At 38.5% G+C, this 13631-nt stretch overlaps 1 protein-coding gene and 1 pseudogene across 3 annotated transcripts in view; both read right to left on the bottom strand.

Moving 5' to 3' along the window:
- Window positions 1–4521: 4521 nt before the first annotated feature.
- On the bottom strand, window positions 4522–6201 carry LOC143664227 (R3H domain-containing protein 2 pseudogene; annotated as a pseudogene).
- A 161-nt stretch (window positions 6202–6362) lies between these two features.
- The window catches only part of NLRP3 (NLR family pyrin domain containing 3), a 34216-nt gene continuing 26947 nt past the window's right edge, over window positions 6363–13631 (bottom strand). For 2 of the 3 annotated variants that reach the window (XM_077137888.1, XM_077137889.1), the window contains 3 exons: window positions 9753–9923; window positions 9073–9243; window positions 6364–7489 (listed from right to left, as the gene is read on the bottom strand). In XM_077137888.1, coding sequence (XP_076994003.1) covers window positions 7390–7489; window positions 9073–9243; window positions 9753–9923 — 442 coding nt within the window. In that variant the 3' untranslated portion in view covers window positions 6364–7389. Of the gene's footprint in view, window positions 7490–9072; window positions 9244–9752; window positions 9924–13631 lie in introns of all 3 variants that reach the window. The other variant, XM_077137890.1, reaches the window with a different exon arrangement.

Below are 13631 nucleotides of genomic sequence, written 5' to 3'. Positions count from 1 at the left end.
TGAGACTCAGCATCAAGGGATTGAGAAAAACCTTCTTGACCATAAAGGGGAAGAGAGAAATGAGACAAAATAAAGTGTCGGTGGCTGAGAGATTTCAAACAGAGTTGAGAGATTATCCTGGAGGCTATTCTTATACGTTATATAGATATCCCCTTGTTAGTTTATGGTGTATTAGAGTGGCTGAAGGGAAGTGTCTGAAACTATAGAGCTGTGCTCCAGTAGCCATGTTTCTTGAGGATGATTGTATAATGATATAGCTTTTGCAATGTGATTGTGTGATTGTGGAAACCTTGTGTCTGATGCTCCTTTTATCTATGACTGGAGAGATGAGCATGAAACATGGATTAAAAATAAACAAATAATGGGGGGAACAAAGGTTATAAATAATTTGAGTAGATTGAAATACTAGTGGTCAATGTAAAGGAGTGGTAAGGGGTATGACATGCATGAGTTTTTTCTTTCTTATTTCTTTTTCTGAAAAGATGCAAATGTTCAAAAAATGATCACAGTGATGAATACACAACTATGTGATGACATTGTGAGCCACTGATTGTAACCATGTCAAGAATGTTTGTATGTCAAGAATTATTTTATATCAAGAATATTGGTATGTTGATTCATTATTTATAATAAAAATATTTAAAAATAAAAAATAATAAAATAAAATAATAAACAGAAAAAATAGGACCTTCATATGTGATGTGGGAAAAAAATACCACAGGAAATAATACTAATACAAAATTTACATTCTTGTTAATACTACCGAAGGCAGTTTGTTAAAAAAATGAAAATATTGCCCCCTCAGTATTTTCACACTAAGATGATATAATAACTAAAATATTTGAAAAAAATTCATCTGAAGAATAAAAGCTAAACATATTCTCTCTGTGTGTGTCTATATGTCTGTCTGTCTGTCTGCCTTTCTCTCTCTTCTCTCCCTCTGAATTTCTTTCTTCTCTGAACTAATGGAGACACAAGGCTGTGTTGCAATGAGGATAGACTATTCCAAGAGAAAGTATGTAGATAAGAAAGAGAAATTCAATCCTCAGAGTCTTCTCTTTTTCTACCTAATACACATTCTCAACATGAAAAATTAGGATGCAAAAGCCCTGGCAAGATAAATCATACTGAATTATTTAGAAATATTCCAAAGGATTTTTGCCATGATATTATTTTATTCCTAAAACTCTTGAATTGTGCACTAAAATAATCTACAATGAATTGCTGAGATGTACTTTGAAATTTATTGCTTTTTTGTATATATATTGTTTTTCACACACACACACACACACACACACACACACACAGGAAGAGTATAACAGAGAAGATAGGGTTTAACAAAAGAGTATGACTGCTGAATGACTGTGTTGACATTGCTTTTGGTCCCCAGGGTCCTGGAACAGCTAGAAGAAAAAACAAAAAATTGTGGAACTGTATGTAACTTGTAGCAAACTTTAAAATCTGTTCTATAAGTACTTGTCAAAATGTACTTGGAAATTTATTGCTTTTTTGTATATATATTGTTTTTCACACACACACACACACACACACACACACAAAGGAAGAGTATAACAGAGAAGATAGGGTTTAACAAAAGAGTATGACTGCTGAATGACTGTGTTGACATTGCTTTTGGTCCCCAGGGTCCTGGAACAGCTAGAAGAAAAAACAAAAAATTGTGGAACTGTATGTAACTTGTAGCAAACTTTAAAATCTGTTCTATAAGTACTTGTCAAAATGTACTTGGAAATTTATTGCTTTTTTGTATATATATTGTTTTTCACACACACACACACACACACACACACACAAAGGAAGAGTATAACAGAGAAGATAGGGTTTAACAAAAGAGTATGACTGCTGAATGACTGTGTTGACATTGCTTTTGGTCCCCAGGGTCCTGGAACAGCTAGAAGAAAAAACAAAAAATTGTGGAACTGTATGTAACTTGTAGCAAACTTTAAAATCTGTTCTATAAGTACTTGTCAAAATGTACTTGGAAATTTATTGCTTTTTTGTATATATATTGTTTTTCACACACACACACACACACACACACACACAAAGGAAGAGTATAACAGAGAAGATAGGGTTTAACAAAAGAGTATGACTGCTGAATGACTGTGTTGACATTGCTTTTGGTCCCCAGGGTCCTGGAACAGCTAGAAGAAAAAACAAAAAATTGTGGAACTGTATGTAACTTGTAGCAAACTTTAAAATCTGTTCTATAAGTACTTGTCAAAATGTACTTGGAAATTTATTGCTTTTTTGTATATATATTGTTTTTCACACACACACACACACACACACACACACACACACACACACACACACAAAGGAAGAGTATAACAGAGAAGATAGGGTTTAACAAAAGAGTATGACTGCTGAATGACTGTGTTGACATTGCTTTTGGTCCCCAGGGTCCTGGAACAGCTAGAAGAAAAAACAAAAAATTGTGGAACTGTATGTAACTTGTAGCAAACTTTAAAATCTGTTCTATAAGTACTTGTCAAAATGTACTTGGAAATTTATTGCTTTTTCATATGTACATTCTATTTCACAATTTTAAAAAATATTTATAGGTATGATTAGTAGAATTTTGTTATGTTTTAAATCACAGGTGCTTAGAGATGGTTTAATTGTTTTAATTTTTTAACTTTTCATTTGGAAATATTTTCATATGTACAGAAAAGTTGCAAGAATAAGGATGATATAAAGAACCCACCTCTGTCCCACCATTAGATTTACTCCTTGTCAATATCTTGTCCCAGTTGCTCTATCAGCTGCGTTCCCTCTCCCTCTCTGTCTCTGCATATATACAGACACACACAATGTTTTCTTCTGAAACACTGAAGGGTAAATTGCATAAATGGTAACCCTTCATTCTGAAATGTTTCAGCGATTATTTCCTAAGAGACTATTCTCAGAACTATATAAAGTCAAGTTCAATGAATTTAGTATTAGTATAATATTTTATCTGATTTATCATCCATAGTCTAATTTAGTCAACTGACCTCGAATGGCTTTTATATCACTTTTTGCTTTGAGTACAGGATGCAGTCTGAGGAAGTTGTCATGTCTATTTTATCCCGCTCTTATGTGAAATGAATATATATATATATATATGTATTAACTTTTTTGACATAGATGTTCTTGAGGAATACAGTACACCTTCCTTTTTCAACAGAACTTCCTCATTTAGGGGTTGTATGATGTTTCTTGATCATTAGATTTGGGATATGCAAACCCGAATCCTACACGGGTGATACTGATTCCTTCTCAGACTATCTCATCTGAAGGCAAATATTCATTTGGTTCCACTGATGTCATTTCTGTCCTTTGTTTTTCTATCATCTTTTTTTGGTTTTGTTGATGTCATTTTTTATTATATGGTCAGGTGGTATCAAATTTCTGCGTGCCAAAAAGTACTATTTTTTTTATTTTGCAACTGATTGGCCATCTGCGGAGGTACTTTAAGACCGCACAAGTGTCTTGCTCCTCATTAAAATTCCTCTCTAGATTTAGCATGCATTGGTGCTTGCTGCCTGAACCAATCTTTACTGTGATGTTTAAAAAGAATTCAACTGTATACAATTGATTCTTGCATATTGATATTGAATCCAGCAACTTTGCTCATCTTTTAGTTTTAATTATAGGTAAAACCTCATGGATTTTTTCCAAATAAATAGTGATATTGTGGAGTCTTTATTCAGCTATTACTCAGAGTCCTCATGAGTTCCCAGTACCCAGTGATTTCTCTTTCTGTCTTTCTAGCTCAACTACATGTTTTATTCTGTTTTGTTTTGTTTTCAAAGTGACAGAAGATCTTTCTTATATTTAAAAACAAAGCCAGGAAAAAAACAAAAACCAAAGCCAGGGCAGGCCACGTGGCTCAGCAGGCAGAGTTCTCGCCTACCATGCCAGAGACCCGGGTTTGATTCCCAGTGCCTGCCCATGTTAAAAAAAAAAAAAAAAAACCAACCTCCACTCAAGTAGCCCCCCAACAAATAAAAAAGCAGATTAAATAAAATGTACAGTAAATACACCCAGCAAACATCTGTATGTGCAATTAAATACTGTGTCTTTTACTGCAGCACAAACTTCAAACAGTATTCAAGTGTTCTGGTGGATGAGGGGGGACCCAAGTTTTAACTCTCTGGGGTTTGGGGAGACAAGATGAAGGAAGTGAGAAGGGAAAATCAATTTCATTTTTCTTTATTCTGTTCATATAAATATATTCATAAAGACCAAAAAAAAAATAAGTTTGCCTTGGACAGCAAGGAAATAGAATAGGTGAGTGTAGAACCTACCAATTCTATCTGGCCAAAGAATATGAAGGAAATTAATTTTGTGGTGGGAGGAGAAGTAAAAAATGATAGAAGAAGTTGGGAAGGAGAGAGAAGCAGAGAGGAGCCAACTGGGTCAGAAAAGAGATGATGGCAGGGGAGTGAGGAGTCCAATGCCACGTGAGTGTTTGTTTCCATCTTCATTCCTGCTGTCTTAGGCTCTGGTTTAGCGTCTGTCTCCCTATTTTCTACTGCTGTCATGGTCTGTCTGGATCCCTCGACAGTCCTTCACCTTGACCCCACCCCTACTGTGCCAGTCCTTTTCCCGCCTTCACTTACTGGGACCTGGCTCAGTCCAGGATCCTCAGGTCATAGTTCGTTTTGGTTATTTGAAATTTGAAGCAACTCACGGAGTTGTTGAGGTGAAGGGAGACATTTTGGGCAGCCGGGGGCTGGGGAACATAGCCACGATGGGGTACAAGGCAGTGAGTTCCGCATGGTGGCCGTTCTCAGCAGCCCCACCATTGTTCCCTCCACCCCTGCCAGGCAGCCTCTGAGCATCTTGAGCCACTGGACCTTGCACCAGACAGGGTGAGCTGAGTGCAGAGTCTGTCTGCCTCAGTGCAGGTGATGCCCTCAGGGAGATCTGTCACGTCCAGCACCCACCCCAGGACATCTGCTGTCCCCAGGTCAGTGGAAGCAGATTTGAATGCTTGACTCTTGCCCCAGCTTCCATGCTTCAACCCACTGTCCCTGGTGCACTGTATAAGTCGACTGGCCATGGGACAAGGGAGGGCAGATGTACTGTAATGGCTGGCCCAAAAGGGATTACTGTCCATCACCCTGGTGCTGGACCTCCAGGCTGGGAGATCTGTGTGAGGACAGGTAAAGGGCTGAGTCCCTGTGCAGATGCTGCTGAGGCTGGTGACAGGAGAGGGAGCTGGGGACTGGGTAGGGGATGTGACGGGGCTGCTGCTCATCTGTGGGTTGACCTGGGGGTTACTGTCAAGATTGTACAGGTCTCCAGGTTTCTGGTCCTACTGGTCCATGCTGTCATATTTAGTGGCTCCCCTGGACCATGGATGGGTTCTGGGGACTTGGGGTCCAATGGGGACATTCAGCTGCATGACCGCCACCCCTGGTCCAGAGGGTGATCCTCCTGAGCACTGCGGTGGCGTCTGTGGTGGACTGCAGGGCGTGGGAAACTGAGGACTCTGGTACTGCTCAGAGCCAGGAGGTTGTAGAAACCCCACAGAAGAGCTCGTACCATTCCGTGCATCATGCTACAGTGCAGATGCGCCCCCTGCCGGGAGGCCCAATATACATTTTGGCTTGCAGGGACCAGCAAGGGTTGCTGGAAAGGTGGCTGGGCCGCATTTTGAGAGTCATTACCCACCGGGACTTGGTAAGAAGGCAGTGGGGTACTGAACCACCAGGCCTTGCATCTGGCCCTCCAAGCTGCTCCTCTAGTTGCTGACTGGGCCTTGGTCCTGTGGCTGCTGGACCCGAACCATGCCTTGTTAAGTCACCTGCTGCTGGTTAGGCATCACCAGCTGTAAACCAGCCTGCTGGGATGGCTGAGGCAGCTGCTGACCACGCTGGGGGCTGTAGGTCACCAGGTAAGAGAGAGGGCGCTACTGCTGATTGGCGTTAGGATACTGTCCAGAGGGATAGTGAGAAACCTGGATCTGTGGAGGAGACTGCATGCAGCCCTGGGGTGGCAGGACCAACTGTATGTTTTTAATTATATTTGATTCCGTTTCAAGACGTTTGTAGCAGGAAGACAGTCTGCAATAGCTCATGTCACCGTGATAAAAAAAAAACAAAAAACAATGTCTAGATCACTGTTAATCAAAAGTTTTGGTCCTAGACAAGACAAATTGTACCAGAATGTAAATTGCAGTTTCCTTTCTTGAGAAAGTCTTATTATGAAAAAAATCAGCATATCTAAAAAGTGTAATGTGTTCAGTAGTGTGATTGATTTACATTCTTGCACAAACTTCTTATCTCAACAGTTCTTTTACCATACACGCTCAATAACAGACCGAGGTTTAGATGGTCTTGTTTTTACAGAGGAAGTAATATTTCTATGTTGAGCAATTTCCTATGCTGCAAGCATTGCCCTATAAATAATGAAATGATTGACCAATATTTATTCATGATTTACTACTGCGTGAAGTGTGTTAGATGAACTGTTACTGAGATGAGATAAATCCAAAATAAGTTCTTACCAATGAAAAGTGACATGCATTTTCTACATAATACTTCATTTATGACTGCGGCTTCAACTACTTTAAAACCTTCTCCTGTATTTTTTCCATCTTCCTATCCTTCCAGAGCTTAAATTCGAACCAACAGAGTTAGGGTATGGCGATTTTTTACAATTATGGACCACAATTGAATCATTTGGCAAAGATATTTTTTAAATGCATAAAGTAATATATCTTTAGTAATTTAGATAAATAAATTTAAAAACTCCTGTCATCCCCTTTTAGAACTAAGAAAAGGATACAATTTAATTCAATAAATACAACAAAGTTTTTATAGTTTTCTGAATTTCCAACTAGTACAATATATATTATTTTATATTACAAAATAAAAATTTTACAAAATTAAAAATAAATAAGTAGCTGCCACAAACTTGCAACACAATATATAGTTATCCTACATTATGGTCAGTTAAGAGAAAGATGGCAGGAGTGATGATATTTTTTAAAGTAAACAGAATAAAGAAGAGGAAAAGATTTAAGGCAAAGGAAAGTTAAAGAGACAGCAGAAAAAGAAAGACAGAAAAAGTGCTTTCTCAAATGAGTTAATCACAGAAAGCCATCAAAGGAAACCTATTCTCCGACTGAGGCACTGTGATTAGAACAATATATTATCTGAATTGTTTTATTGCCCAGGCATCTTCAACCCAGGGATGACGACGATGTTCAAATTCCCTAGGTAAGGGCACCATAGCAAGAGTTGGCTCTCCAACATTCCACCAGAAACTTCACAAAGCCGTGGTCTTGAACTTGGATGAAGTTGTGCTGATTCCCTTGTATGAACCCGGATGATGAATGCAGTAGAATATTGGCATCTGGCATCCCTGCTTCCATTACTACCAAGAAGGCTCAAAGACAATGGTCAACTCGGGCTTTTCTTCTTTGAGTGTTTCTAATGCACATTTTGTCTCATGATTGAAATACATTTCATGCAACCTGTAAAAACAAATAGAAACTTCTGGGTTGTACTCTTCAAAATAACCAAAATCAGGGATTTTGGCTTTAAAAACTAACACTTCACTCCCCTTAACACTACATATCTGTTAGCTCTAAAATTCTGGGTTTCATGTCAAATCTGGCTTTTATTAGTTTTAACCTTCAATTTTCAAAAATTTTAAACATATAAGTAAAAAAAGAGTGAGAGAATAGTATAATAAGTTTCCATATGCCCATTACCCAGCTTCAACAATTAACAGTTCTCGGCCAGTCATGTTTCATCTATCCTTCCATCCACTGCTCCTGCCAATGGACTATTTTAAAGACATCATTTCATGCATCCTTAAATATTTCACTAAAATAACACTACCTGAAGAAAACTTTTTAAAATATAACCACATGCCACTATCAGACTTGAAAAAGTTAACACTAAGTCCTTAATATCATCATATGCTCATTCAGGATTTAAATTTCTTCAATCATCTTGTCGATTTTTTACATTATGTTCATTTAATCAGGAGCCATACGAAGTCTATACATTGCACTGACTGCTAGGCCTCTTAAGTCTTCTTTGGTATAAGTACTTCCTCATTCGCTTTTTTAAAAAATTTCCTTGCCACTTAACTGTTAAAGAAATCAGATAATTTCTCGTATATAGTTTCTAACAATTTTATTATGGCTGGGTGCATCCCAGGATCCCCAGTCTATTTGAATCTGTCCCCGAAATCCAGAATGTCCTGTAGGCTGGATCAATGATCCTATGTACAGAAACATCTCTAGCTTCATCCTGAGCCATCTTTCCTTTTGTCCCTTCATTTCACTTAGTTATGAGAACATTGGATTTTCCTGTGACAAATGTGCTGTACTATGTTCACACAAGTATACCAGATTGATCTAACCTCTGATTCAGCATTTAAAGGTCAGGATGATGAGGAGAAGCCAGAATGGAGACAGAGTAGGAACAGACAGTGATGTAGGAGAAAATTCAGATGAGAGTATGGTGACTCCAAAAATGAAGAAAATGTTGTAAGTGAAGGGAGTGATTGCTTGGGCTGGTAGATGTCATGAGACTAACTAGTAGGCTTTTAATAGGGAAGTAATGGATCATGGATGACTGAACAGAGCAAATGACCACCAAACACACTGAAGAGGATCTGAATTTTATGGAATTTCTGATCTTGATGTTTATAAAGCACTCTTTTTTCCATTTAGAAAACCCCCAAAAACAAAACTGACAACACCTCCTGTATGCAGAGAACTGTACAAAATAGAACACCTTGCAGATACATATAATCCTATTTGTCCACTTTCCTTAGGACTTGTGAGTCTTTGAAAAATATAGATGAAAAGTCTTTCGCATCCAGCTGGTCTTTGAACATTATACATGCCCAAATGTAGTTAAATATGTAGTAACTGACCCACATACTCTATTTAAAAAAAAAAATACTGCCCTAATTGGCCCAACATCAGCCTAATCCTGACTGCAAATGAAGACACGGGCATCCTGGATTTTAGTAACTGCTCAATTTTTCCTTAGAACTCTAAACCCCACCCGCACAAATCTGATTCCAGAGCACGCTTACTGCAGCTTTTCCAGGAGGCAGGTCTGCTGTTTGATTACTTCACAGAGCATCATGACACCCAGATCTCCTAGGTCATTATTGCCTAGACTTAGTTCCCTCAGGCTCTGGTTGGAGGTCAGAAGTGTGGACAGATCCCAGCAGCAGTGTGAGGTGAGGTCGCAGTTGTCTAACCTGCAAGAAGGAGGGAAATTTGTAGGAAAAAATCCCCTTAACTCTCCCCCAGGTCCCCAGATCCTATCTTGCAAACTTTAGAGCAACAGAAAAAGCACTTGATTGACTTGCTTGCAACAGCCTTATATGTCGATGGATTTTTTTCTCCTTTTTAGATGGGCATATTTTTTTTCAAGTCCATTGAATTGTGTGGATCAAATCAGGAACAGCAGTTTGGGAATTGATTTTTCTCAAAATCTGCATTTTACCCACCCTCACCTCCCAATTTCTCTAAAACACAAGTGCCATACTGTTTCCACTCTTTTGTGACAGAAAAGATTGTGGTGAAATGAACTCAAGTGTCTACCTTTTCAACCATATAGAAGGTGGACTCCTTTCTATCCTATTATCCTTTAATGGGTGAATCCCTGAAAGACATCATCACTTCAAAGAAACATATTATCTAACTCTTATCTTCCCAAATACCCTCAGCACCCATATATAACCAAACCATAAGCCAAGGGACTTACTCCAATATCTGAAGCTTACAACTGGGGCGCATGAGTCCCTCACAGAGCAGCTTGATTCCCTTGTCTCCAAGTGTGTTGTCCCGTAGGTAAAGGTGCGTGAGGTTTTGGTTTGTGCTGAGCACTGAGGCTAGTGCCAGACAACAAGCTGATGTAAGGCCAGAATTCACGATTCTGTGAAGGGACAGAGAGAGTTTTCAATATCCAACCTGCCCTGCCAGCACAGATGCTTTTATCTAAAAAGCTGCACTTGTTAACTTAGAGGTAAAAAGCCAGGGTCTCATATACACTCTGAGGCAAGCATGACTCCCCGTCCCTTGCTCCCACAACAGAGACAAATGATGGTCTCAGCGACACTTTGCTGTGATCTGCTGGACAGAAGAAAAGCAAACTGAACCAGACCTTCCCACACACAACCCTTCTCTTTCATGCACAGACTGCCTTGGTAATGAGCTCCTCACCATCGTTTTCCCAGAAAAAAAGGACTTCCCAGGTTAATCATGGTGACTAACACTCTCTAGCATTGCAGAGACCTGTCTTATTTGATTCTTTCATTAACCTGGTGAGGTAGTGAACAGAATTGTAACTGTTATAAACCTTTTACAGATTAGAGATCTGAGACTTGTGAAAAAAAGGTCAAGGAGCTCACACGTGATGAAGAGGGGACCTGGGATTAGGATTTTCACTGCCTAGTCCCATCCCCTCTCCATTGCCCCTTTTGTCTATCTCACTCTCCTTTATGACTTTACCTCAGAGCAAAGTTCTTATTTTGTTTTAAATCCAATGGAATTGGATTTTTTGCACTATTCTTGGGTCAAGTAGAGTACATTCTATCACCCAGCAAGAACAGAGAACTCTGATGTAAATGCTTGTTTCACTCCTATATGGAAGCCTGTAAGTGGGTATACAGCTACTTATACTACACAGTCAACAAAAACTTGACTTAAGAACATCTCATGTGATCACATTCCTTCCTGTCTGAAGCCTAATAACGACAAGCTTTTAAAGTCCAAGGTGTCTAATCAACATGTAGAAAGAAGTAATTCAGCCTTCACAGGTGACCAGAAGAAAACAGAAGCAGTTAACAACTCATTGATCTCCATTTTCCCATCAAGGATGAATTCAAAATGGAAAGGTTATAGTAACATGACTGAGAGAGAAAAAAAGCCCAAAGGGGATGAACAAAAATGAAGCAAGTTATAAGTAGCCTCTGGTAAGGTTAAGTCCCCAGGCGAAGAAGAAAATTATCAGAAGGTCTTCAATAGGCATGCAGAAGCTATCATACCAAGAATACTAGCAAAATGAGGAATTACAGAGTTCAGCAACAAACTAGAAAACCGGAGATAGTCTTCAAAGAGGAAGGGAACAGATATTTTAATAGTTATGGAGAGGCAAATTTATCACCATTTTTGAAAAGAACTAGAATGTATTGTTAGATGTTTGGGAGAATGAACACTGAAATGGCAACAGTTACAAGCAGATGCGTGTTTTTGTTAAAACAAGCTATATCTGAACTGGCAAAATGTTGGTAACCATTGCAGCTGAGGGATGGATATATGGAGCACATAATAAAATGTTTAGAGAATAAAACAATTAAGTCCTACTAACCAATCCAGATTGGAGAAACAAGACCAACAAATAAATCTTGATTTCAAACAATCCATTTAAGTCAGTTCTATATTTACTGACCTTACCATATATTGTATAAGGTAAATTTGTTGGCTTATTTATTAATAATCCACCTGTTACATAAACCAAAGATGGCCCCTGTATATTCACTCTGTGTTATATATATTTCTTCACAGCAGCCTGAGACAGTAACTCAAAAAGCCTGCAGGCTCCAAACTCAAATTCTTAATATGCAATTGCTTTTAAAATAGTCCATATAATCAATTTTTAGCCATTTAGAGCTACTGTTTTACATACCTCACAAAACTGTACCCAACATCTGCTAGTCATAGATAAGAAAACTTTGTTGTTATAAGACTTCAGCCAATTCTGCCTTTTGGAGTTCTCTGACTCCCTGCTGTGCTGACTCTGCACATAACCAAGACACATAAGCCCCCTCCTTCCATTCTCCTCTTCCCCCTTAATTTTCCCTTGTCCTGTTTCCTTTTCTGCTGGACCCTGCGCCTTAGCTTTGGAAAGTCTCAGGCTGTGAGAAGTTTCCCATGCAACTTGTCAAAGCATCGCCTCAGAAGTCATTTGTGCCACCTAGTGGCGCAGCTAGTGTGGTACAAACTTTTTTTCTTGCTCAATTTCAAATCCCTCAGACTCACTATACCGCCTCATGTGGCAAAAAATGTCTCCTAATGAAAACTGAAGAAATGCCATTTATTTAATATTTACAATATGCTTGGCTGTGTGTTGAGCTCTTTAAGTAGGATTATCTAATTTAATTCTACAATCCCATGATGCAGATGTTATTATTGAACTCTCTTTTTTGGGGCGGTGGGGGTGCATGGTCCAGGAATCAAACCCAGGTCTCCTGCATGGAAGGCAGGCATTCTAACCACTGAACTATCCATGCACCCCTCGAACTCATTTTTAAAAGATAAAGTGAAGTGTCAGAGAAATTACTTGAAGAATAGTTAGAAGCCTCCCAGATGGATGATGGAGATGGGGGAGGAGAGACTGGGTAAACCTCCAGGCAAAAGGAAAATGATATGCAAGGATAAGGAAGGTTTTTGAGCAAAGGCTCAAAATTATCAAATTTATGTTTTAGAAAAATCCTTCTGGTACTATGCAAAAGAAATATGAAAGAGGGAACTGAAAGTAAAGAGAATAAGGAATTTTGGATTGCATTCTGGTTATTGCTGGAAAGTCTCCTGGAAAGTCCCACTTTTTGCAAGACAGAAATGAGAGGGCAGGAGCAGGTCAAAGGATATAACCTATAGGGGAATAGGTTCCAATAAATTAACCAATGTTGGAAATGCTTATTGTGTGACACATATAATATTGGGGAGAAGGGAAGGGACGGTTACAATATTCAGCATAAGGGAAGGGCCTAAAATTAATGAAAGGAAAATTTGTCTAATATAACAAAATATAAAATATCTTAAGTTTTGAATCATTAATTTTACTTACAGGCATCCACTCTATAAAAGCACCATGCGTAAAGTATATATAACTACACTTATTCAATGTTGCTTGTAATAACAAAAAGTGGAAACTCATTCAAAAGTTCATATCCGGTGAGTGTCCAAATAAATTATGGGACCTACATACTATGGATTATTATGCTCCAGTTAATAATATAAATTTATATATACCAACATGGAAATGTATCCATGACAAGTGCAAAAAGCAAATTGTAAGGATTTATATTATTACTCCATTTTAGATAGACTGTATGAAGATGGACGGGCAGATGAGGAGACAGACAGATGGATGCTCCCATATGACAAAATGTCTGGAATTTGTCATCAAATTATTGAAAATGGTTATCTCAGAAGTGGGGTGAGAAGAAACTTTCACTTCTAACTTCATATATCTTTAATATTTTTTATACACTTGAATAAAAATCTAGAGAAATGTAGGTTGAGGCCTCTTGGGAGAGCCATCTGTATATTGGTTGTGGTTGAAGCTGAAGGGTATATGAGAGATCATAGGGAGTAAAAACATGTTTAGAAAAAGACATTTGTGAAATCTCCAGACCACAGAAAGAGAAGCCAACACAGGATTCAGAAAAGAGGAAGCGATACCAATGAAAGGAAAGGAAATACTGAGTAGTGTCGTAGAAACAATGGAACAAAAATGTTTCAAGAAGGATAAACAGAATTAAAAGCAGCAAATGTCAACTAAGACAAGAACTGAGATTCTTCTGAGAACTACAGAAGTTGGAATGGATCACGGAGTAACCTGGGGAAGAGGGTCAACTTC

This window comes from Tamandua tetradactyla, chromosome 20 (assembly GCF_023851605.1).
Source record: "Tamandua tetradactyla isolate mTamTet1 chromosome 20, mTamTet1.pri, whole genome shotgun sequence".
In the NCBI taxonomy this organism is placed as follows: Eukaryota; Metazoa; Chordata; class Mammalia; order Pilosa; family Myrmecophagidae; genus Tamandua; species Tamandua tetradactyla.
Note: the sequence above shows the minus strand (reverse complement) of the source record. Positions and strands in the feature narration are given on the sequence as shown.